This window comes from Patiria miniata, unplaced genomic scaffold (assembly GCF_015706575.1).
Source record: "Patiria miniata isolate m_02_andy unplaced genomic scaffold, ASM1570657v1 HiC_scaffold_1, whole genome shotgun sequence".
Classification (NCBI taxonomy): domain Eukaryota; kingdom Metazoa; phylum Echinodermata; class Asteroidea; order Valvatida; family Asterinidae; genus Patiria; species Patiria miniata.
Window position 1 is genome coordinate 16,949,891 of NW_024037047.1, and position 24,845 is coordinate 16,974,735.

At 44.3% G+C, this 24,845-nt stretch overlaps 2 protein-coding genes and 1 pseudogene across 2 annotated transcripts; 1 reads left to right on the forward strand and 2 right to left on the reverse strand.

The window, feature by feature from the left end:
* Positions 1 to 134: 134 nt before the first annotated feature.
* On the forward strand, positions 135 to 14,484 carry LOC119723895 (glutamine amidotransferase-like class 1 domain-containing protein 1). Its single transcript, XM_038194802.1, has 8 exons — positions 135 to 374; positions 5,096 to 5,172; positions 6,332 to 6,437; positions 7,165 to 7,272; positions 8,780 to 8,877; positions 10,216 to 10,309; positions 12,067 to 12,178; positions 14,055 to 14,484. The coding sequence occupies exons 1-8, from the start codon at positions 323 to 325 to the stop codon at positions 14,077 to 14,079; spliced, it is 672 nt and encodes a 223-aa protein (XP_038050730.1). The 5' UTR covers positions 135 to 322; the 3' UTR covers positions 14,080 to 14,484.
* Positions 14,485 to 18,722: 4,238 nt separating this feature from the next.
* LOC119723906 lies at positions 18,723 to 19,505 on the reverse strand. The gene has a single exon (XM_038194812.1). It carries the CDS (start codon positions 19,258 to 19,260, stop codon positions 18,868 to 18,870), a length of 393 nt encoding a protein of 130 aa, XP_038050740.1. The 5' UTR covers positions 19,261 to 19,505; the 3' UTR covers positions 18,723 to 18,867.
* A 13-nt stretch (positions 19,506 to 19,518) lies between these two features.
* LOC119731101 lies at positions 19,519 to 21,906 on the reverse strand (annotated as a pseudogene).
* Between the last annotated feature and the right edge of the window lie 2,939 nt (positions 21,907 to 24,845).

A 24,845-nucleotide genomic window follows, 5' to 3' on the forward strand; every position in this document is an offset into this window, starting at 1 on the left:
TTTCTACAAAAAGTGTCTCCCTTTGTCGCATGGATTTTGGATTTGTATGTTAGGCTGCATTTCGGCTGAATCGCGGGCACAATAGAGATAAGTGGCTGAATCGCGGGCTTGCTTGAACTAGAACAGAGTAGTCAGAATCTGTTAGTCTGGAAACTTGACTTAGGCGCTTAGGACATGTTGTATTACTAGGCCGATACGCTAGCCTACATGCATGACATGGGTCATGTCCTAGCCCTATGCAAACTTTGCAAAGGATCGGAATACTTTAGCTAAGGTTTGTCAAGGGTTGCGAATTAGATCAACTGACTCGAGGCTGGGCTATATGGCGGCCCCTGGAAAGTCTAGCTGCCTGTTGGTTGTCAGTGCCAAAGATGGTAAGTAGAAATTGCAGTCTCTGACATTTCTGAGTCATACTTTAGCCCAATTGTGTGGCCTACTCAGTCATGTCAGTGCTGCGCTGTACGTTAGGGCCATCCCATAGGCCTGTTGTGCGCTTTCTTGAAAATCACGCATTCTTAAGAATGCGCATGCACATTCTGAAATGAATGTGCAACTGGATCCTTGCGCAATCTTCGCAAAAAAAAACTCTTCCAGATTATCATTGAGCGCACATTCTTAAGAATGCGCGACAAGATAACGGTCTTGGCAAGTCTAGCTGCATCCTCGTTCACTGATTCTGAATGATTATACTGTTGCAACTCAAGGCGCTGAAAAGTAGAGTGGATATGAAAAGTATACGCGTATGGGGGGGGGGGACCGGGAAAAAAAAAATAAGAGACATAATAATACTTAATAGTGTATTGGAAAGAATTCTGAATTTTGGGATAATAAAAGCGGGGGGGGGGGGGGGGAAGAATGAAAAATGTGAAGAATGAGAATGAATACTGTGACATCCCACGTCCCGGGTATGACTTTAAACTGCGTCCGGCGACAACGTTAGTACCTTGTGGAAAGCGTGGGGTCAGATGAGGCTACCCCTTACAGTCCGGGTGGTCCTTGGGCAAGACCTAGCACCCGTTTAGCCCCTCTGCCAGGGTTACGGTCGGAGGAGACAGGGCCCCGTCAGCGGCATCCCGCCGGTACAACCACTGGGTTTGCGGTACCCCTGCCCCAGCCATGGGCCAATGGTGTTCAGCTCCGGACTCCCGAGCCGCGGCCTCCTGCCGTCTCCGGACTGTTCCTGCTTGAGGCATACGAGCGGATGAACTGCGGCGTCTCTTGGGTCAACGCCCGGGCTGGAGACACACTAGTTCCGTGCCTCCAGTCGGCAGCCCTGCCTGCCATGCCTGCCTGCCTCCCCCTTTGAACCCCCACTGCCTTGTGGGAAGACTTTCTTTCAAAGGCTAGGAGAAGGACACTCCAACTTCAAACCCAGCTATCCCTTCCACCAGCCGTCGCGTCATCGACGTTCCGCTGGAGCCCGGAGGAGATATCTCGGGGTGCCTCTGTGTGTCGCGAGCACTCTGGCACCTTAAACCATAGCGAAGGCTGGAGTACAAAAAGTCCTGCGGCGATGGATCAAAAGCGTCAGTGGCAGGCTTGAGGAGCTGGAAGCCATTAGCTGGAAGTCTGCACCTACATGTAGGCGGTCTGACTGTGATGGCCGTGGCACGTCTGCAGAGCGGCTAAATGCCAAGGTCCTGCTCAGACGACCAGGCAGCTCCGTTCAGGGAGGCACTGCCTGCCCACATCCTGGGACGCTCCGATAAAAGGAGGACTTAAACAAAGCCCGCTCATCTTCTTCCTGGCCGGGTCACAACACCCGGTGGGATCTCCATTTTGTGGCCGAAAGACGCAACAAAAAACAAAACGACTGTAGGCCTATAAACTGGCATCTTGGAACGTAAGGACGATGATAGACAACCCAGAGCGCCCTCAGAGGAAGACAGCTTTGATCGATCGAGAACTGGAAAGATACGGCATCCACATTGCACCAACTTCTCCCGGAGATGACCACTTACCCTGTCTGCATCTCTGATAGGATGATCTCTCTTCGTCTGCAACTCTCAGCTGCTGACAACCGTCATATGACACTATTCTGCGTATACGCCCCAACTATGACAAACGACGACGCAATCAAGGAGGAGTTTTACCACTCATTGCGCCGTCACCTTGAAGCTGTACCCAAGTCGGACAAGTTAGTGGTACTGGGCGACCTCAATGCACGTGTGGGGAGTGATCACGCACTGTGGCAACGAGTGATTGGTAAGTTCGGCAGAGGGAAGCTAAATTCGAATGGCGAGCTATTACTCAACCTCTGCACTGAACTACACCTACATGTAGCTGTGACCAACACCTTTTTCAATATCCCGCAGAGGTGGTTCTACAGCTGGCAGCACCCTCGATCAAAGTGATGGCATCTCCTCGACTATGCGTTGGTCCGCAGAGTTGATCTTACTGATATACAATGTACTCAGCACCAGGGCCATGCGGGGAGTTGACGGTGACACCGACCACGTAATGATTTGAACAATCTGCCGATTCACGGTCGAAGCTAGATGCAGGCGGACTGCAAAGGCGCCGCCAAAGAAATTAAACATAGACAAGCTGCAAGATCTGCACTGCCGAGGATCACTGCAGGAAAAGTGCGTCGAGCAGCAAAGACCTCTGTACGCAGTGTTCATCGACTTTACAAAGGCCTGCGACACAGTTGGACGCGATGGCCTTTGGAGCCTCCTGCAGATGTACGGTTGTCCTGCACAGTTCACAATACTTGTTCAGCAATTTCACAACGGTATGATGGGATCGGTAACACAGGCAGGAGACACATCCGAACCTTTCGCCGTCAAGCACAGCGTTAAGCAGGGATGTGTTTTAGCGCCGACGTTATTTACCCTGTTCCTAACGGCGGTTCTCCAGGTCACGAACCAGCATCTGGATGAGGGCGTCTACCTGCGAACTCGTTCCGGCGGAAGGCTGTTCAATCTGGCGCGTTTAAAAGCACTCACAAAAATCCAACTCACCTTTATTAGAGATCTTTTTTATGCCGATGACTCAGCTTTCGTTGCTCACTCTGTCGAAGCCCTGCAGACCATCTTGGACCGTTTTGCACAAGCTGCCAGGGCCTTCGGCCTGACAATCAACCTCGGGAAAACGGTAGTGCTCCACCAACCTTCGCCAGGAGACCCCTATGTAGCGCCAAACGTCACACTAGAACGGACCACTCTGGAGGTTGTCGAGCAGTTTTCATACCTTGCCAGCATTGTCAGCAACGACAACTCCCTGGACGCAGAACTCAATAAACGGATTAAAGCCTGCTACGCTGCCTTAGGTCAGCTAAAGGATCGGCTTTGGAAGCGAAAGGGTTCAGACCAAGCACCAAATGCAAAGTGTATCGTGTGCTTGTGCTGAGCTCCCTGTACTCGGCGGAGACGTATACCCTGTACAGACGGCACGTCAAGAAGCTATGGACCTTTCAGCAGCGCCGCCTCCGGCCTATTCTTAAGATCTCATGGTGGGAACAGGTTACCAACGATGAAGTGCTGCATCGAGCGGGCATGCCGAGTGTGGAGCACATGTTGCTGAAAATTCAGCTCCGCTGGACTGAGCATGTCGTGCGAATGGAGGACCACAGACTGCTGAAGATTCTCCTCTATGGCGAGCTCTTGGAATCACCCAGACAGCCAAGCAGGCCAAAGCTGCGCTACAAAGATGTCATCAAACGCCACCTCAATGCCACCAACATTTCAATCAACAACTGGGAAAATCTGGCCATGGACCGTCCTGGCTGGCAAGCTGCAACAAAAGATGGCGTCCAAACTGCAATCGCGGATACCAAGTGGCAAAATGCTGAAGCCAGACGCCGACGTCATGAGAGGCAACAACGGCGCAACTGATTTATAGTACTCCCGAACTATTCGATGACGAAGATCTGCCACACACACACACACTGTGACATCCCACAGTGCTACATGTAATGCTAAATTTCCCATTTAAATTGCCACCAATTTATTGTTCACACCCCTACCATTACGCCGCAGAGCTGGATTCTATCTAGTCAAAAGAGCAATTTTGGCAGCTTCTGGACATCGTTTTTTTTTTGTGGCATGCATAACAATGATATGATACATACAGGGACTTGTAATTTGTCTAGCCTAAACAAAGCACTTTCCAGACTAGTTCCCAGTCCTCCATACAAAACTTCCCATAGTGGGCAGAAAAAAGCAATAATAACAGGTTTAATTTGATTCAAATTATCGTAGTTATACGAGTACAGAAGCATAGAATATTTTCTTTCGTCTTTATATGAATTGTTTCCCTTTTAACCGCTATACATTTCATTTGACATAATTATGTCATGCAATGTTTGTTAAGATTACGCAAAATTCATAAATTGTGCACGTGATATTCCCATGCAATCTTAAGAATGAGCGCTTATTCTTAAGAACGCGTGCTCATTCTTAAAAATGCACGCTCATTCTTAAGAATGCGCGCGCATTCTTAAGATTGTGTGATTTTCAAGAATGGGCACAACAGGCCTACCCCTAGAACTACCCCGGTATGTATGGGTATTATTACTTGTAATACCCATAGTTCTAGGGGTACGTTAGGCCACATGTCTGGTTTCCCAATCTACATGTACTGAGGAGTTTAGTCCCAAACTGGCACATAATGTCTCCAGAAAAAAATGTCTAAATTTCTTTAAAAATTTGAAGAAAGATTACCTCATCTACCCGGAGGGCAAAAGATGAGACATCATTCATGTAGAATACAACTGTGTGCACTGGTAATAAATCTGGTAGTAAATCGTTATGTAATAAAGAGGACTCCTGATGCAGCGTAGTATAAACGAGTCCTGTTTATTACGTCACAATTTACTATGTTTTGTTTGCTGCCCCCAACGACGACTTTTACACAAATTTCACGTTCGGGTCGAAACAGGACCTGAAAAACAGCTCTCAAAAGTACCTTTTGTACTCATTTTATGACAGAAACAATAGTCGTTTTTATTTCATCACACCTTAGGCTACATATACCCGAAAAATGACGGAAATGTCTTCGAGCATTCCACAACCTCTTTAAAAACTAATGAGAGAAGACCAAACTTGCCCCATAACATTTTATGATTTTATAACTACTGTTTGTTTTGTTGCAGGTGTTCCAGCACAGTCATTCATTCATGCATTCACACTCTGCCACTCGGCATTCAGTCTACAACTTGCATCACCAGATGTACGTATGCACCATGGTAATAGGGAGGTTTCGCAAGCGAACGGATACGCTTACACTTACGTTTAGCTATCCGTATCCGTTTTTTACTTACGTGTAGAGAGCGAGATATGCGTGTCGTCTGCACGTTTAGCGGATAGTGAGTGGCGTATGACGTCATACGTGCAGACGACACGCATATCTCGCTCGCTACACGTAAGTAAAAAACGGATACGGATAGCTAAACGTAAGTGTAAGCGTATCCGTTCGCTTGCAAAACCTCCCTATTGATAAAATTACATACATGTAGTCTAACACACTGAGTACATGTGCATTTAGGTGTATAGTTATGCTTCACAATGAGGTGGACCAACTGCACTGTTAGCATTTCAGGGGTTGAAATCATATCTGAAGGAAAAATGTCAAACATATTTCATATAACATTTTCCAAATTATTACCCCTTTCCCCATTTTATGTCTGTACGAAAAACCAGTTTGGTGTCCCAATTCCTTTGTTGTCCTTATTACGTGTAGTTATTTCTTTGTTTATTACAAGTAAATACAGCCCTCCGAGCAGCGAAGTGGTGATAAAATTCTCCACATTTTCCAAATATGGGCATAGTTTTTTTTTTCAATGGGCCAATTAGGCCAAGCTTCCATGTAATCCTCACCCCTACTATACACCACAAGCCTGTAGACTCCCATTGGCCAGACCCTAGCCATTCCGGAGTAAGGAGTGTTGAAAGATAGAAGCCAAGATGGCGGCTCATGCATTTGTGCAGTAATTGGAGAAAATGAAGGCCAAACCCTTTGTGCCGCCGATCTCTTTGTGTCAACCCCTCGTGCCGCCCAGAGCTCAGACAGGTTGTAAACAATCCCTGACGATGTGAATGACCTATATCTTGTGCATGTACAGGCATGCGGGGGTTATTAACCTAGAAACACATGTGGTGATAAAATTCGCCACGTGGCAACTCCGTGTGATTTTTTTTGCTAAGCTGCTCCCAGGGTTAAAGCGCGAGTCTTCGACAAAATAAATAATAATTTTAGGATTTATCACATTAAGCAGGGCCGGTTAGCAGAGATCTACATGTAGTAATCATTGAAGAATTGGTACATGTACATGTATACATTTTTTTGTACATTTCTTGACGTTGTTTCAATTATGGAATTTTGTCAACAGAGAAAGCCAATTGATTTCATAGAGCAAGATGAAAGTAGCAAAAGATGGCTGAGTGAATTCAAAACCAAACCGTTTTCCACACCTGTCAGATTAGACACCATAGACGGTAAGATGTATGCATGTTATCAAGAGGGCAAATGCAGTATTGGTGGATAAAGCACAATGAGAAACATTCAATTGAACAAAAACATTAATTGGAGAAGGATTTGATTTGACAAGCCTGGACCTGCCTCAATCATGATGCTATTAATATCAGTGCTGCTGCTAACCAAGGCTATCTAGCTATTAACCCTTACTCTCTGAGGGTAGTTTACTGCATGTCAGTTGGTTATGCCAATGCCCTCCAGCTGCAGTTTATTGGCAGATAGTTTGTCTTAACAGTGAAGGCTCCAATTGGCAGGAGTTGGAGGCCCTGGAGGGTGCCTGATACTGACCAGCTGGGGGCACTCACTTTGTTATCAGAGGACTCTCATTGTTCTCTGTGGCATGTATTGGAGTGCCTGTCCAGTTACCCTTGAAATGACATGGCAGATATTGGAGGGCCATGCAAAAAACATAGGAGATTTTCTTGAGGCACATATTGGCATGCGTTGGAGGGTCTAGTAGGGTAAGGGTTAAGAAGTCAGATCACATGAGCTATTAAGAAGTCAGATCAAATTCAGGTATTTTGTTGTGTTCCTCCACACAGTCTTGCATGTGCAATATAGGAAGTGCTTAATTGACTGCCTACTTTACCGCCTACATTTGTTATACCTGATATATGCATGGATGTTTGTATACTGTACATATGCCTCTTTGGTCAAGTGTCTCTGTTTGCTTCATGTTCTATACAGCATCTCGTTACGCAGCTCTTCTAGTGGTAGATTCCCCTGGTGCTCTTCATGACCTGGCTCATGACAAGGATCTTGCACAGATCCTGCATCACTTCAAAGCAGAAGCAAGTATGTATCTCATAGTCTCCTCGCTATGTGTTTTTGCATTGATCAAATACATGTACATGAATGACAAGCAAGGCAAACAGCATTATTTGATATGAACGTGCATGTGGCATATGTGTACTTTTCCACATGATGTCTATCATTATACAAATATAACATGGTTTGAGGGTGGGCAGTCGATATTCGCTCCCCGAGGTATTGGAAGTTGACAAGCTAGTTCCCGAGGCGAAGCCGAGGGAACTTGTTTGTCACTTCCAATACCGAGGGGAGCTAATATCAACTGCCCACCCGAAATAAACCATGATGTAAATGTTCAGTTGCCGATTTTTTTATTATATGGACCTAAAACAAATTCGGGGAAACTTGTACAGCTCACCAAAAGAATATTATTGCTCAACTTCAATTACTAGTTCGGTTCGTTTGCAATAATACAGTTACTACAGTTGTAAATACAGTTTTACGCGAACCGTACCGTACAACCATGCATCTTTCCTGAGCGTACTGCACCCGTGCGACAGTTCCTCGATTGCTCTGTAAAGCGCATGCGTAGTAGACTGTCGCACGGGTAACCCCTGCGACAGTCTACTACGCATGCGTATTTACAATGTGCGTGAATCCTCGCGCGCATTTGGTAAACAGCAAGAATAACATCTGGCATGTGATGGTGAATTGACCAGTGAGAGTTTGGCTCTCGATCATGAATATGTATGAGGTATAGTAATGAAGTCTGAGTGATAGCCAAAATGACAAGCGACTGATCAGCTGGCTTGTTTAAAAAAGCGCCAGTTTGGTAATGTATCATCATATCAACAATGCAATGACTGCATGGTCTAAAATGGATGTTTGACATAAGAATTGTAAAAGAATGCTAGTGTAAACTTCATCCCAAGCTTCTTTTACTGGTGCTACTTTAACATCAACCATCAAAGTAGCACACTCAAATAGCATTTAGACAATTTTAGGATGAGGCTCAAAAAGCAAAGGCCAAGTTCGGGCAAGGACCATTAGTCGACAAGTGGTTGATTTGTGACGTACCTTACGCATGCGCACTAATAGCAAAGTGCGAACGTCTCTAGTCGAACGCTGGTCAAAATGTCATTGCAAAACGTCTGGATCCTGGCTCCCTGCTGTACGTAATGAACGCGCGCGGCTATGGTTACCAGCGATGCAACCAGCCCCAGTAGGTTGGTTCCAAATAGTCGACTAGCGTAGTTAACCATCGTCGACTAGACAGAGTTCGGGCAAGCATTAGTCGTCCAATGGTTAACTATAGTCCTTGCGCGAACTTGCCCTATGACAGTACCAGCTTTTCAAAATAGTTTGCTTTTCTGAAACTCCCAATATCCTCTTACATGTAAAAGACACAACCCCGACAAAATCATAGAGGTCGGTCAAAAAGCTAATACTACAGGGAAAGTCCAAACTCAAATATGTATTGGTGTTGGTCAAAAAAGTGTAAACCCTGTGTAAGGATGCAGACAATGTTGGGAGTTTCTTTTGTTTTTGTCAGAGCCTGTGTGTGCTATTGGTATGGGCGTTGCTGCATTGTGTTGTGACAGAGATCAAACTGGTGCTAAGTGGGCCTACTGTGGCTTCTCAATGACTGCGGTAAGAGCTATACTCCCCATCCACTGTGTATTATTATCAAGGGAGAAATAGTCTTTTCAGATTTATCCCACAAATTCAGGTATTTTGTTGTGTTCCTCCATTTGGTGATTCCCATAGGAATACTAGAGAGGTTTCACATGCAAACGGATACGTTTAGTGCGACGGATACGTCATCAGTTATGACGTCATACGCCACTCACTATCCTCTAAACGTGCCGACGACACGCATATCTCGCTCGCTACACGTAAGTAAAAACTGGATACGGATAGCTAAACGTAAGTGTAAGCGTATCCGTTCGCTTGCGAAACCTCCCTATTCTTGTTTCAATTTGGTTCAGAAATTGACATAGTACCGGTATGTATAAAGTGTTGCAGTACTACAACCTTGAATACGTGGCTACACATTTAGGAGGTATCTTCAAATTGAAGTACTGTGATCTCATGCAAATTTCTGTGATAATATTTTATTATTTTTCCTCAAGGTTCCGACATTATTGCTTTTTAACATGGCCTCATTAGGGGGATCACCAAACAAATTTTAATGGGGGGGGGGGGGGGGGGAGGAGGGGGGGTGTTTGACAATTTGAATTGGGGGGGGGGAGACATCATGTGACAAGTGGGTGCTTCTTGGACGGAAGATCTTGGACACTTTCTGGTAATAGGTGTCACTGTTCATGGTGGCATATTTGCAGCATGATTTTAATGACAGGATGACATTTTTGCTAACAAAGATGATTAATCATGGGCAGAGGCATTGCAAGGTAATTTGTATTGGGGGGTAAAAAGTTTGTGAAAAGGGCACTTGCACATCCGTGCTGAAATGTACACAGTTTTTTTTTTGTCCGGGCACTTGGCCTCTGTAAAATCAAAGGGGGGGGGGGGGGGGGGGGTAGGAACCATCTTCCAAAGGGGGGTGCTATACAAACCGGACGATCATGCACACTATTGGACAATAGATGGCGCTTTTCAGGGCGGCACAATTGCACAGGGTCGGGCGAAATTCCAAGAAGGGCACTCGTAAAGGGGCATTTGTTTTTCAAACGAAGGACACTTGTTAAAAAAAGGGGAATTATTTACACACAAAAAAGAGCCACTGTTGACAAATATTGGGGGGGTAAACACTGGTAAAAAAAGTACTTGAATGGAAAAGGGCAGTCATTACAAAATATATTGCGGGGAGGGGCAGGGGGAGGGGAATAACCCCCTTACACCCCCCCCCCTTGCTGGCTACATCTCTGATGGGGGGTATCACCCCCCTTCTCTACTGATCGATGGCCATCCATGCTCTTTGAATACGATGTCTGGTTTCCAACATTCTTCACCATGTTCTTGTTGCAGCCATCAGTGTATGAGCTTGCCCGGTCCCCTACCTTCTCAAGTTTACCAATCATTCCAGAAGATTTCATCAAGGACAACGGAGCTATATACAGTGGTAATTGTGTTAGCTATATAAATTTAAAGTTAAAACAGAATAACCGTATTCATATTAATACCGTTTGACCGTTTGACAAAACTGTAAAACGACAAAACGGTCAATGGTTCGTTTACTGTTTTTTGTTTGTGAGGAAATTCAAAACGGTAAAACGAAATAACGGTTTGTACCGGGATTGATAAGTAATGCATGACACGTGTTCATCTTAATGTGCACAATCTTGTACATGTATGTGCTGTCTACACATGGATGAGTCTGTCTGACTGTTGCCTTGTCACTGTTGGGTTCATTGAAATAATGCCACAGCACCATATACACGTATACATGTACAACTCTTACACACAGTCTATAGAAAAACACATCGAGCGATCTTGAGTCATTGGTGATGTTTCATTGATACCGGTACATTTATATCTTTTACTAAAGGCGAGGGTAATTATCAGCACCCAGACTCTAAGTGGTCTTAAACAGAGTGATAAATACCGACGGAGCACATATTTATTCCCATTCATAACTACCTTTTCGGTAAAAAAAAATCATATAATTCGTTCAAAACATCCCGATTTTGTTCAACAAATTCACTTTATGCTTTTTGAAACATCCCTCTTGCAAAATAATGGAGTGTTCAGCTGGCGAGTAAGATGAAAACAACCCTTTTATGGAGATTGACGCACGCGTATCATGTTCTGCGCGATGTCGCGCAGAACGCACCTGGCGCGTTGCGTTTTGAATTTAGAACTATAAAATTCTGACTCCCTGGTAGTGTTGCGCATGCCTACGTGAGGATTGTGAACGTTCAACCAATGAAACGATAAGAGGCACTGGATTTTTAGGAGTCCACATTTTATTGTGACACTGGAAAAGTGTTTAAGACCAGCTAGTAATGTATTTATCATACGTTTAAGACCGGCCACGTGACGGGCTCTCGACCAATAGGAATGCGTAAACTGTCTTAGGTATTTATGAATGGTAGTTTAAATGCTGCACTAAGCTTAACTGAGCTTGTACTAAGCTATGACATTGACAGCTGCTGCATGCACAACCAGTGTCGTACTTGGTGAGACTTGTGCTGATGAACAACCAATAATCACATTCGTTAAGCAAACTTTCGTGTTTGGCTGAAGCTACATGCATGTAACTGAAAGATAGAATTTAGTTTTATTTTGTATTCATCAATACCTAAGACAGTTTACCCATTCCCATTGGTCAAGAGCCCGTCACGTGGCCAATCTTAGATGGTTGATAAAGACCGGCTGGCTGGTCTTAAACACTTTTCCAGTGTCACATGAAATTTTGACTTCTATGAAATCCGGTCCCATTTACCCTTTTATTGGTTGAACGTTCACAATCCTCACGTAGGCATGTGCAACACTACCAGTGAGTCAGTATTTCACAGTCGTAAATTCACAATACACTGGCACAGCTACGTTCGGCACAGCTACGTTCTGCACAACATCTTGCAGTACGCGCAATGCGCGCGAGCGCGCCAATCTCCATATATAAGGAGCTGTTTATGACTACTCACAAGAGGGACACACCATAATATATGGAGTCCACATTTTATTGTGACATTGGAAAAGTGTTTAAGACCAGCTAGCCATGTCTTTATCATCCGTTTAAGACCGGCCACGTGACGGGCTCTCGACCAATAGGAATGCGTAAACTGTCTTAGGTATTTATGAATATCATTTAATTTACTGTTTGTATGGATGAGTAATTGAATGACTTCTGTGACGTTATCTGTTTTGTCATTGCAGCTAGTGAAGTTGATGCCGTACATGTAGTAGTGGACAGGCATTTGATAACCGGTCAAAATGAAGCATCAACATTAACCGCTGTACAAAACCTCATCTTGCTGTGCAACGCAAAGTAAATATTACAACTTCCTTCAATTTGTTTTGAGCCTTCTTCACTGGACTTGGCCCTTTAACTCCCTGTGCACTTTTTCTAAAGTCTCAAGATGAATCCTCCCAAATCTAGCACAGCGGTTATACCAGTGGTGTATTTCTTGTAATTTATGAACTTCACAGACACCATAAGGGACCGTGACCATTCAGCCCTGGTATGAAAAGGGCCCCCCGGTACCTCGTCCGGTCCAGAGCCAGTCCGGTCTTCAGCCCAGTCTCGTCCAGTACATGGTCCTGTCTGACCAGAAGTTTTGAAGTCAGTCAGGTGCATCAAAATATTGCCCTTCAGAGAACGTCCAGAGCAGAACAATAGCAGATCTACCGGATTAAAGATAAAATTCCCTCCAAACGCCTTTTTAATTTACGGTCCCAGTGTGCACGAAACCGCATGGCGGGGGTTTTGATCTGTGCCGACGAAAGTGTTCTATTATTTCGCGCTGAGAGATGAAAACCACAAGCAGGTTTCTTCTGGGATATATTACATGTGTCAATACTTGCAAACAATAGACCCCAGGATAGAGGAGTTCCTGATTAGCAACCGGACTAGCTCCTAGGCCGATAGCTGGGACGGTTCGACAGGACTTCTTGGAAGGGGACCAGCTTACCGGGGGGCCCTTTTCATACCGGGGCTGAATGGTCACGGTCCCTAAGCCGCATGTGCAGCATATATGGGACCATTGCATAGCTTTGCTTTATTGGTAAAACAAACGAATGTCTGAAGTAGCGCACTGTGCAGCAGCTCTTAGTAACTACATGATTTAAGGACTGCTGTAGAATCCATCTGGGGCCAAATTTTCCAAAGATGAAACAAACACAAACAGAGCACGACATGCACGTGTTTGTTCATTGTTTGAGAACTTACAAAACTTTTGTATGTGTAGTATCCACTGATATACAGTCGACTCTTGTTATAACAAACTCGTTTAGACCTAGCCAAATTGTTTGTTATATCAGAATTTTGTATTAAGAGGAACATGAGTCCCATTCATTGTGCACACAAATGCATAGTCGGGACTGAGGCCTTATGTTTGTTATAACCAGAATTTTGTATTAACAGAGTTTGTACTAACGAGAGTCGACTGTATAAAGACTGGATAACGGATAAAGAGCCGCACAATGAATGAATTTGACGCCATATTGGTGAGACCGGTGAGACTGGCTGGTGATCTACAAAGGACATGTTGACGTCTTTATAGACAGCGTGATTTCTTTTGTCGTGGTTTACTTTTTAATGCCGTAGTTCACTTTTTCGGCGTTTTGGAAATAATAATCACTACGGAAATGTGTCCAATGTAGAACATCATAATATGTGTACCTGACCAAAATGCGCGTCAACTGTTGATACAACGCGCACTGTATATGCGCGTAGAACGTTCGTATTATACGCGGCCATCTTCGTGAGACCGGGGGCGAATTGGTCAATATGCAAAGTCTACTGTGTGACTGGTGTATGGATATCCGCTATCCAGTCTTTATATAGAGATCAGTGGTAGTATCATACAAATACATCATGTAGATGTTGGACATAAATCTCAGTTCTAGCAAATTCCCTTCTCCCCAGTGTGTTATGTGTTAGAAATTAACCAAACATCTTTGCAACAACAAAAAAAGATAAGGGAAAGTAGTGAAGTCAAAAAGGAACTTTGTCTGCTTAAAAAAACTAAGACAGAGAAGGTGTGAAAAATTGGATCTGTACAAATCACCAAAAACAGTTTTATGTTTCATGTACAATGTGTCCGTTAAATTACGAATTAATTGATGTGTTGGCAAATGAAATTATCTTCATTAGATTGAAGTCCTTATTCTAATTGTATCATTTCGTGTTTCTCTATTTTCAGATCCAGCAAAGCAACACTGAAGTAAGTTACAGGTGTGTGCAAGGAAGTGATTCATTCTATTGGAGAGACAACATGCAGCAGAATTGTCAGCATGTTGAATGGAGTCTCAACATGCTCAAGTAAGCTTGTTGAAACCATTCTACACCAGCAACCTCTGGTATGAAGACCTTTGCAAATGAGAATTTCATACGAGGCAAAGCAGTGAGATACAAAAGCACAGTGTCATTGTGCTTATTCTACAAGCATGTTGTCATGCCTTGGTATGAAGATGGCAACTCTGAAAGATTTGTTTTGATAAAATAACAAAGTTGGGGGGGGGGGTCGGGTTAATGTGTACTGTGTATGATGTGTATTTTGTAAACTTTGTTAACTCAAGTGTAATTTTTCTGTTAAATGACTTTTCAGTCTGTACGTAGTACACTGAATCTAAGTGGAACTAAGTTGTGTAGCTTTCTTAATAAGAACTATAAACACTGTGTTGAAAATACGATCGCACGTTCCCCCCCCCCCCCCCTTGTCTGCTGAGCAACCTCTGGCTGCCGAGCACCCCTTGTCCGTTGAGCATCCTCTGGCTGCCGAGCACCCCTTGTCCGCTGAGCATCCTCTGGCTGCCAAGCACCTCTTGTCTGCTGAGCATCCTCTGGCTGCCAAGCACCTCTTGTCTGCTGAGCATCCTCTGGCTGCCGAGCACCTCTTGTCTGCTGAGCATCCTCTGGCTGCCGAGCACCTCTTGTCTGCTGAGCATCCTCTGGCTGCCGAGCACCTCTTGTCTGCTGAGCATCCTCTGGCTGCCGAGCACCCCCTGTCTGCTGAGCATCCTCTGGCTGCCGAGCTCCCTTGTCTGCTGAGCATCCTCTGGCTGCCGAGTTCCCCTTGTCTGCTGAGCATCCTCTGGCTGCCGAGCTCCCCTTGTCTGCTGAGCATCCTCTGGCTGCCGAGCATCCCTTGTCCGCTGAGCATTCTCTGGCTGCCGAGCATCCCTTGTCCGCTGAGCATCCTCTGGCTGCCGAGCATCCCTTGTCCGCTGAGCATTCTCTGGCTGCCGAGCATCCCTTGTCCGCTGAGCATTCTCTGGCTGCCGAGCATCCCTTGTCCGCTGAGCATTCTCTGGCTGCCGAGCATCCCTTGTAGGCTGAGCATTCTCTGGCTGCCGAGCATCCCTTGTCTGCTGAGCATTCTCTGGCTGCCGAGCATCCCTTGTCCGCTGAGCATTCTCTGGCTGCCGAGCATCCCTTGTCCGCTGAGCATTCTCTGGCTGCCGAGCATCCCTTGTCCGCTGAGCATTCTCTGGCTGCCGAGCATCCCTTGTTGGCTGAGCATTCTCTGGCTGCCAAGCATCCCTTGTCCGCTGAGCATTCTCTGGCTGCCGAGCATCCCTTGTCCGCTGAGCATTCTCTGGGTGCCGAGCATCCCTTTTCCGCTGAGCATTCTCTGGCTGCCGAGCATCCCTTGTCTGCTGAGCATTCTCTGGCTGCCGAGCATCCCTTGTCTGCTGAGCATCCTCTGGCTGCCGAGCTCCCCTTGTCTGATGAGCATCCTCTGGCTGCCAAGCACTCTTTGTCTGCTGAGCATCCTCTGGCTGCCAAGCACCCCTTGTCTGATGAGCATCCTCTGGCTGCCAAGCACTCTTTGTCTGCTGAGCATCCTCTGGCTGCCGAGCACCTTTTGTCTGCTGAGCATCCTCTGGCTGCTGAGCACCCCTTGTTCGCTGAGCATCCTTTGGCTGCCGAGCACCCCTTGGATCATTTTGACACGCCCCCAAAAAGTCCTAGTTCAAAGCGGCTGCGAGTGTAGACTATGCTAGATATGCTCGTCACTACTCTACGAAGGGGGGGGGGGTCTCCTTAGGTCTAGGCCGAGTGAAGAAAAAATGTGCATAGAACAACTTATCATGAACATATACCCTATACATTTCATGACTATAGGTCAAAGGGTTTTGGAATTATGGCTTAACGACAAAATGTAATTATTCATATGCACGAATGGTAATTCTGCTTTGTGTACACTACGTACATGGGGAAATTCAGTTTTCACGGCGCGTTGCGCCGGAAAAGTTTTCACTGCGCGGCAACCCGTGGTCCGAATTTTTTGATAACTCAAAGATGCGCAAGGCTCGAGGCTAAAAAGTCAGAACAGCTCGGGTCACGAAAAAAATTTTTTTCAAGGCTATCGCGGAAAAAGTTGAGGGCCGCCCCCCCCCCTCCCCCGGCCCCTTTAGGGTTAAATATGGCTTCGACTTCCAAAAAAGATTTTAAAAAAAGTAATCATACAAAACAGAATACTCAGAGAAATGGGATTTCATACAGCAATCTCAGAGAGGAGAAAATCATGTAGATGTACATTGTGTAGTTTGGATTTCAGCATCGCTCACAGTGGAGCGTATGACAAGTACTTGTGAAACCACAAAGCACCGACGTATTGCTGAGACTAAGAGTGCTAAATTTTACTCGCCATACATTTTAGGTTGATTAATTAAGCTTATATTTGCTAATATTTAGGCCCTATATAGTTAAAATATATGATGTTACCTGTTACCTTTTGACAATTAGCATACTTAGTTTCCGCGGCCACTTTTCTTAAAAGTCCCCCATACCAAATCGGACCTAGACTAGAGACTATGGCATTTTCTGTGTTGTTATCTAGGAACCTCATTCCAGGGAATTAATCTTACAATTCAGACACAAACCTTATATTATTATATTATCAACATGCTAATATTTAGGCCCTATATAGAGAAAATATATTATGTTACCTATTACCTTTTGACTTAGCATGCTTAGTTTCCGCGGCCACTATTCTTAAAAGTCCCCCATACCAAATCGGACCTACATAGACTATGTGGCGAAGCTCTGTTCAATTTGTTTTTAAAATTAATTATTTTTTTACTGAAATGTTCACCTGTATGTATTAAAGTTGGAGCATTGCATTCACATTAAACCTTTGTTCGTAAGCTCATCTATGCATATTTTTGAAAAATACAGGTTTTTTTTAATTTGACAAATTGCTGCTTGTTGTGGCTGTTGGCAAGAAACTTTCTTCTACTGCTTTGGAACATCCTGCTCGGGTCTGGGAATCTCTTTCAATCATTTTTTGAGATCGACTAGCTGCTCTTCTTCTCCGCTCTGTATTCTTGATACTGACTTTGGGTTTGTGGCATATTCTTGTTGTTCAGATGTTGGAGAAGTGCCATACCAACGACAATCCAAACACCACCTTGTGGGAAGCACCAGTGGAGGAGCTTAGCTCTTCACCACTTTTTTGAAAGTCTTCCAATAAGTGCGTGAGCTTTGCCTTAACCCTGTTCTAAAGACGGCAGGACTCAAGTGTAGCATTCACTGAAAGACGTTTATTAACAGCCCGTAATAACATCATAGAATATGGATACGGTGGCCGCGTAATGCCACTCCATAACATCCCCTTTCCTTAAGATAAGGAACAGTCTTTTGTTGTTGCTGAACTTTCACCTCTAGACCGAGTGTAAACTGTGGTCTGTTACAGTGGTAATCACGAACGCTAAACTTAATGAATAACTCAGCAAACATTATGAACGCTTTAACACTAGAACGTATTTGGAACAGCTCTAAACCTTTAACACTCCAGGCACCCTGCCAAATGCAACAGATGCACATACCTGAAATATGAACCCTGCTAAATGCAACAGTATGCAGCAGTGGATTCTGTTGCACTGTGCGTTGAACTAATATGTGCTAGCCCTGGTACCAAGTACCTACCCTGCTAAATGCAACAGTATGCAGCAGTGGATTCTGTTGCACTGTGCGTTGAACTAATATGTGCTAGCCCTGGTACCAAGTACCTACCCTGCTAAATGCAACGGAATGCAGGGGTGGATTCTGTGGCACTGTGCTGGGTGCTCACATGTTTATCATGTGGTTTTTTTTGTTGCTTAGTTTTTGGCTACAGTGTTTTTTGTCTAACTGGTACAGTTGAGTCTCGTTAATACAAACTCATTCGGACCTAGCCAAATTGTTTGTTATATCAGAATTTTGTATTAAGAGGAACATCAGTCCCATTCATTGTGCACATACATGCACAGTCGGGACCAAGGCTTTGTGTTTGTTATAACCAGAATTTTGTATTAACAGAGTTTGTATTAACGAGATTGACTGTACATGTCTTTCCATCATTGCCACTTTTGCAAACAAAAAATAAACATAAGGTATCTTTGCGTTTCTAGAAGGAACAAGAATGAACATAACAACTTTCTTTGTCTGGTGTCTTTCCAGAATGTGTTTTATTTACAAATGTACATGTGATTTTTCTTTTGGTTTCTTTCTATAATAAACAAAAATAAACAAAAAGTACTTTCTTTTTTTGGTGTTCAACTTTTCTTTTCTTTGCTATGCTTTGCTTTTTTTTCCCACTTCTTTTCCACTTCTTTTCTTTTCTTTTCTTTTCCTTTTCCTTTTTTCTTCTTTTCTCTTTCTCATCATTTACTTCTTGGGAAGGGAGGAGGAGGTTGCCTAGTTTGCCATGGAGGGCGTGACTACTGATGAGCACCATGGAACAGTTGAAAGCATCTCTCTTCACACAAGTTCACATTGCAGGAGAGGAAGCCATGGCGCGTCATTGGCACTGGCTTGGTGAACTTCTTCTTAGTGCGCAGGCACCAACTGCACTGCTTCGCATACTTCCCAGGCAGGAGTTGTCTCTGGTGGAGTGGAGCGCTGTGTGACGACAGTGGTTGGGTGCTTGACTGGCGAAGAGCGCTGCCTTTGGAAAACCCATCAATCAGCCCCTTGGCTACCTCCATGATGAACTTGGAGTGGCTGATAGTGCCACTCTGCATGCCAGGTCATCCTGATGCAGATGTAGATGTGATGTGGGTGGCAGGATGATGGCGGATGTAGGACAGCCAGGCATTCACTCTGCATACATCGATGAGGAAATACATCAGCTTTTTCCACCACTTCTGAAACTTCCATGAACAAGTATAGTAAGACCGAAGCTGGTCAGTCCTGTCCACACCTCCCATGGAGATAGTATAATCAATGGCCTGTCGTGGGGCAGGAACAGCTGTCTTTGGCCGCCTTCCGCCATCATCGACCGGCTTACGTTCAACCTGGTGGATCAGGCAATTCCGGTGCCCTTGATGCGCTGTGCTCAGCAGCATCATGACTTTAGAATCATTCCAGTCGACAACAGTAAGCTGACCTGCCTGCCTGCTGTAAAAGCTGCCTCGTGGCATCTTGTTAAGGTTCTTGATTTTGTTGTGCTGCTGGGGATTTTTGTCTGGGTTGGTACTGAAGTCACAGGGCAGATTTTTTTTGGTGGACTTTACAGCTCCAGTGTAGTAGGTCCTGTCTGCAAGGAGGTGCGCTGGGATAGTTCTACTGATGAATACAGCTTGTCTCCAAAGATGTGGTGGTAGACTCCAAGGACTGGACTAGCTACGGCCATGGCTATGTCGGTCATCTTTGCTGGTGCACCAGATTTGAACTTTGAAGGGGTGGACAATGAAATTGGCCAAGTATCCTGTGGCTGAATCGGCTAGGGCGTACAAGTTGAAGCCGGTTCTGATGGGTTTCAGTGGCATGAAAAACTTTCAGACCGGAGCCTTGAAGCCGGAGTATTTTACCATTGCCTCATCTATAGCCAGATTTCTGCCAAGGTTGAAGTTGGATCTGCAGTTGGAAAGGACGGTGCCCCAAACCGGCTGGAGAGGGTAGAGTGGCTGTTTTGCCATGTAGCTGTACTTGTGCGCCTTGTCGGTGAACATTGTTGGGTCGTCATTTGGATATTGTTCGGGATTGGTAGCAGGGTCTGAACAGGCAAAGTGTTGGGTTAAAAAGTCAAAGCGGCTCCTGGTCCCATGACGAGATGAATCCCCAACCAGGCCCACACCTCGTCTACCGTTGTGAGGAGCTGGCTTCCTGCCTTTCGAATGTTACCGTTTGTCCAATGAGCAATTTGGACAAACAGTGCCACAGGGAAAAACGCCAAGAAATACTGCACCGGTGTTTGGTGTCGTTGGAAAGTTGGCCACTTGGTTTCGCTCCTTGAAATTTGCAAACTCGAATCTTATGTAGTGTCCGCCGCCATCCATAGTCATCTGCCTCATACAACTCATCATCTGTGCTGGGCGAGCTGGGGTCATTGTCCGAATCCAGTGTGTACTGCTTCTTTGCATGCTTCTGTGGGTCACACGCCGAACTCAGAGCCTGTTTTCCTTTTGCTTACTTACATTCTTTGCTTGCTTCTTTTCCAGTGCGTCTGTTCTTTTCCGTTTCCTTTCCTCCAGTCTTTGTTCCTTTTCTTGTTTCTCCTTCTCACGTTGTTCTCTCTTGTGTTCTCGATTCAGTTTTCTGGCCTCTTTTGCCGCAGCCTCTGTCTCCTTTTTCTTCTGTTTTTCAAGTTCCCGGTGGAACACCTCATCAGAGGCTAGGCACCGTGCCTCAGTGATGCAGTTGGTTTGTCTGCCAGTTTTCATCACTTTTGACAGCACAGGTTTCTTAAGCACAGCCGCAAACTTACTTGTGTTTTGGCTTGCAGATGGGGAGACTGCATCTGGAGAGGAGACTGTAGTTGGAGGGGAGACTGTAGTAGGAGCGGAGACTGCAGTAGGAGCGGAGACTTCATGCGAAGAGGTGGGTCCTGGTTCAATATCCATAGGCTCATCAGGTTCATCGTCAGAATCCAGTGATGGCGTAACCTGGTCAGCAGCATCTTCTGTGGCATTAGGTTTCTTTGAGGTGACTTCTTCTTGCTCTGTGTCAGCGGGATTCACATGCACTTCTGCATTGATTTCAAGGACAACAGGCATGGTGACAACTCTGTCATCATTGGGAGGGGGATCTGCAACTTCGGCAGCTTTGTACGTTATCTCTGTCTCCACTGCCGAGAACTGAAGGTGCTCAGGGGTAATGGCATTAGGATTATATGGATAAATCCCTGTTGACTTGAGTCCGCTGATGATGTTGGCCATGGTAAACACCTTGTGGTATACATCTGTGAACAGACCACTGACGTCGTATCTGGTGATGATCCGGTTCGGGTTGTCGCGCATGAAGTTGTCACATCGTTGGTTGTAGGCAGTTTTCACAGACTTGAAAACAGACTTGTCCAGTGGTTGGGTGTGATTTGTGGTGTGGTGTGGGGTGGCATGCAGTACATGTGGATCGAGTTCTCACGGGCACACCTGAGAGTTTCGATGTTGATGTGGGATGCATGCCCATCGAGAATTAGAAGGACTTGGCGTGTGGCAGGTATTGATGGCAAGAAGAGCTTCGTGAACCATGTGCCAAACAGCTCCGCATCAATGCAGCCTGACTTGCTTGTCCCGAACAGGGCTCCTGGTGGTGCATTAGCAGTCAAGCCTACATTAAGGCGCTGACCCTTGAAAATGATGAAAGGAGGAAGTACTGAGCCACTGGCACTGGCGCATATCGGACAGTTACATTCTCTCCTCGTTCCCCACTTGTGCGAGACTGCACCGTTTTCTTCCCCCTAGCTGCTACGATGCTTGATTGGGTGTGCACTCAGCTCAAACCGGTTTCATCGAGATTATATATCTGAGCCGGGCTGGACTTCAGATCAGCACGATCCATGACATCGCCTAATTTTTGAAATGATCGGCGATGGTCGTCGGGTTCAGCATCGATGCTCTTGCTGCTGACAGACCTCCTGGCTTTCTCAGCGACAAGTCAGGATGACGTTCCATAAAGCCTCTGTACCAATCATATCCTGCACTCTTCCTGACATGACTGAATCTATGCTTTATACCAGCATGCTCTGCCATCTGATACGCAAGCTTGCACACAGCCTGCAGTCCAATACCGAAGCCTTGGCTTTCAAGATCTTTGATGTGGCGTACAAGTTCATCCTCATCAGCCATGCTGAATACCGGTGGTCTTGTAGCCGGCAAGGAACTTGGTATCCCCTTGCTGATCCTTCTTGACAGTGTTGATTTGGGGACTCCATACTGTTTAGCTGCCTCTCAGATGCCTAGTCTCCCTTCAGTTACTGCTGTATAAGCACTGGCCATTGCATCAGACTACCACTTCCCTTGCTTCGGAGTCCATGATGTTTTCTGCCGAGCCATTTGTGCAGGTCTGCAACAAACACAACAATTAAATAAAAATAATAAAACTTTATGTAATTGGCACAAGTTTCTGAAATAAACTTATGTAAAGTGACATAAAACTTTGAAACTATTTGAGCACAGCCAAATATTTAGCACCAACACATGCACAGCCACGGTGCACATGATGCTAATTCCAACCTGTCCCACTTACCCCAAACCAATGGGGTGAGTGGGACACATGGAAAATATGCATATTTCCTCATAATTAGACGCATAAGCTTACTTCAAAAAAGATTAACATGAAATCTACAATCCCCAAACACAGTGCACTATCCCTTTTACACCAAGTATCAAAAACATTTCATTAAATATTATGTTGAAATATGTGTCTATCATGCATGTGTTAAGAATTCAAAATGGCCGCCATTACGACACAAACCTTGCATTCGGTTTAGTAATTTTTCATCCTTTTTCCAATGATGAAGTCATTTATATGTTTTGAAAAGGACTGTAACATGTATTTAAAAGATCAACTTACAGACAAACATTGTTTGCTAAATAATCCTGTTTGTTTACGACTAACAATTTAAAAGGAACTAATCATAATATTCGGCAATACAGTTCCACAGTAATGAATGTCAAACGCTGAAACAATCAAGGCACATTATGCATGGCAACATTTTTTAAAATCCACCAAAAAAATCCCAAGAAACTCACGATACGAATAACGTAACTGGTTAATACTTACCTCTCACAGAATGTATTCCCGACAAAATCGACCTGAAATTCGGCTGGAAATCACTCTTTTCCTCCCGAAAAAGGAGCTGCACGTTAACCTCTTTTGTTCACTAAACCAAACAAATTAGTAATACGAAGACTGGGCGCGAGGGCGCAAGAGGTGTAACAAGAAAAATCACTTTTTTAGGGAGAAATCTTTCGCTTAGAAGATTGAAATTTGCCACGTTGATGAATATGTTTGTTCGAACAAGAAAAAAATCTTTACTCCGGTGAAGCTTTATTCACAAAGAATACATAAAGAGAAAAACCTAGACTTGTCCCACTTACCCCAGTGTCCCACTTACCCCACTTTGGAATTACCCAACCTTGAACAATAAACAGCCTGTACCAAAAGTGCACTGCACAGATTACCCAGCCCCTTTTCCTCAAGCCAGCACCTCATGGGAATAAACACAAACTTGAATGACTATTACCTTATTGGCATATGCCAGTAACTTAAAAATATAAACTACTTCATTTCCCAGTGCAACAAAATGCACCTGTATACATTTTCTCTGACCCTGCTAAATGCAACAGAATCCAGTAATATATCAAAAGCCAAGCCTGCTAAATGCAACAACCTGTAACAACTTTTTCCACTGGTGCATTCTGTTGCATTTAGCAGGGTTAGGGTTGATGGTTTGAACCAAGCAGCCATCACTTTTTGCGATTGATAGTGGTAAAGGACCAAGCGAGTAAAGGAGCATTATATTTTACATGATATTAGCTTTGTTTTGCATAATAATTTCAGGATGGTTAAGACACCCACATTTGACAGCAATATTTTCACCTACTTTTAGAAATTATTTTTTACTTTCGATTAGAAGCTATAAAAGTACTTGCCTTTAAGCAAATGTAACGAAAAAAATTGTTGCATTATTTTGCACATTTTGTCAATGAGCTATGCTAATTTGAACATTTCATCATGTTCATGTGCAAAACCTGTTTGTCCACGGAGGTATACATTCCCTTTGCTTGACAGAGCTCGGCTATCGGAACTTTATTTTGAAAGGGCATGACATTTGATTGTTATGTAATGTTATGCAACAATGAACTTAAGCCAAAAGCTCAATGAGTAAATGAACTTAACACTGACATGAATGATTAGACAGCTTCAATAAAAGTTACCAGGGTAAAATATATTTTGGTGGGAAGGTTTTTAAATTTTTATGAACTAAGAAAACATCCAAATTACATAGAATAACGCGTGGACAAGACTGATTTTGATGACTTGCATTCAAATTAGCATAATGTCACTATTTTGCGAATTTTACTAAGCTTTTCACCATGCATGGCTAAAAGCCTATACTTTACCACAATGTAAACAAATATTTAAAATAAGTTCATTAAGTAGCTGAAAATTGCTGTCAAACATGGGTGTCCTTTTTTTTAACCACCCTGTAGAACATTTCTATTGTTATTCAACTCCTTTTAAGTTATTTTAAAAGCTGGCTTATACACATTGTAAATATATAAGTAAATGTACTTAACGAGTAATATCATATTTGTCTGGATACCTATTTTTTTTTATCACAACTTGTCAAATGTCATGTTTGTTTGACAAACTGTTGGAACTTGTATGAGCAACATAAGTAAATTGAGTTGGAAATTAATTGCAAGACTTTTGTGTCACTGTTTCTATTCATGTCCATGTTTCCTAGTTCTGTGTGAGATATTAAACGTTAAAGTTGTGGAACTTTTCTACAAGGTTTGAGAAATTAGATGAATTGTATTTTTCTTCCCTGTTTTGCATAGTTTTCCCAGAGTAGTGTTCCCCATGACCATGTGCGTGGGTTGTGGTTTTCTTTTCTCACATTTTCCGGGGTAGCTACAACAGCGCCCTCTATTTGCCAACAACGACATGCTATCTTAAAAATTAACTGGAGCATTGAATTGAATTTTAACCAGATGATTGGTCACGAAAAGAAGACAAAATAGACAGACGATTTCAACGAAATATTGTTTTTCTCTCC

Excerpts from the sequence above, each read along its gene's own strand:
- LOC119723895 (XM_038194802.1), top strand. The coding sequence starts at position 323 with ATGGCGGCCCCTGGAAAGTCTAGCTGCCTGTTGGTTGTCAGTGCCAAA. Across the intron at positions 6,438-7,164 it reads CAGATTAGACACCATAGACG|CATCTCGTTACGCAGCTCTT; the intron begins GTAAGATGTATG and ends TGTTCTATACAG. Across the intron at positions 10,310-12,066 it reads CAACGGAGCTATATACAGTG|CTAGTGAAGTTGATGCCGTA; the intron begins GTAATTGTGTTA and ends TTGTCATTGCAG.
- LOC119723906 (XM_038194812.1), bottom strand. The coding sequence starts at position 19,260 with ATGCCACGAGGCAGCTTTTACAGCAGGCAGGCAGGTCAGCTTACTGTT.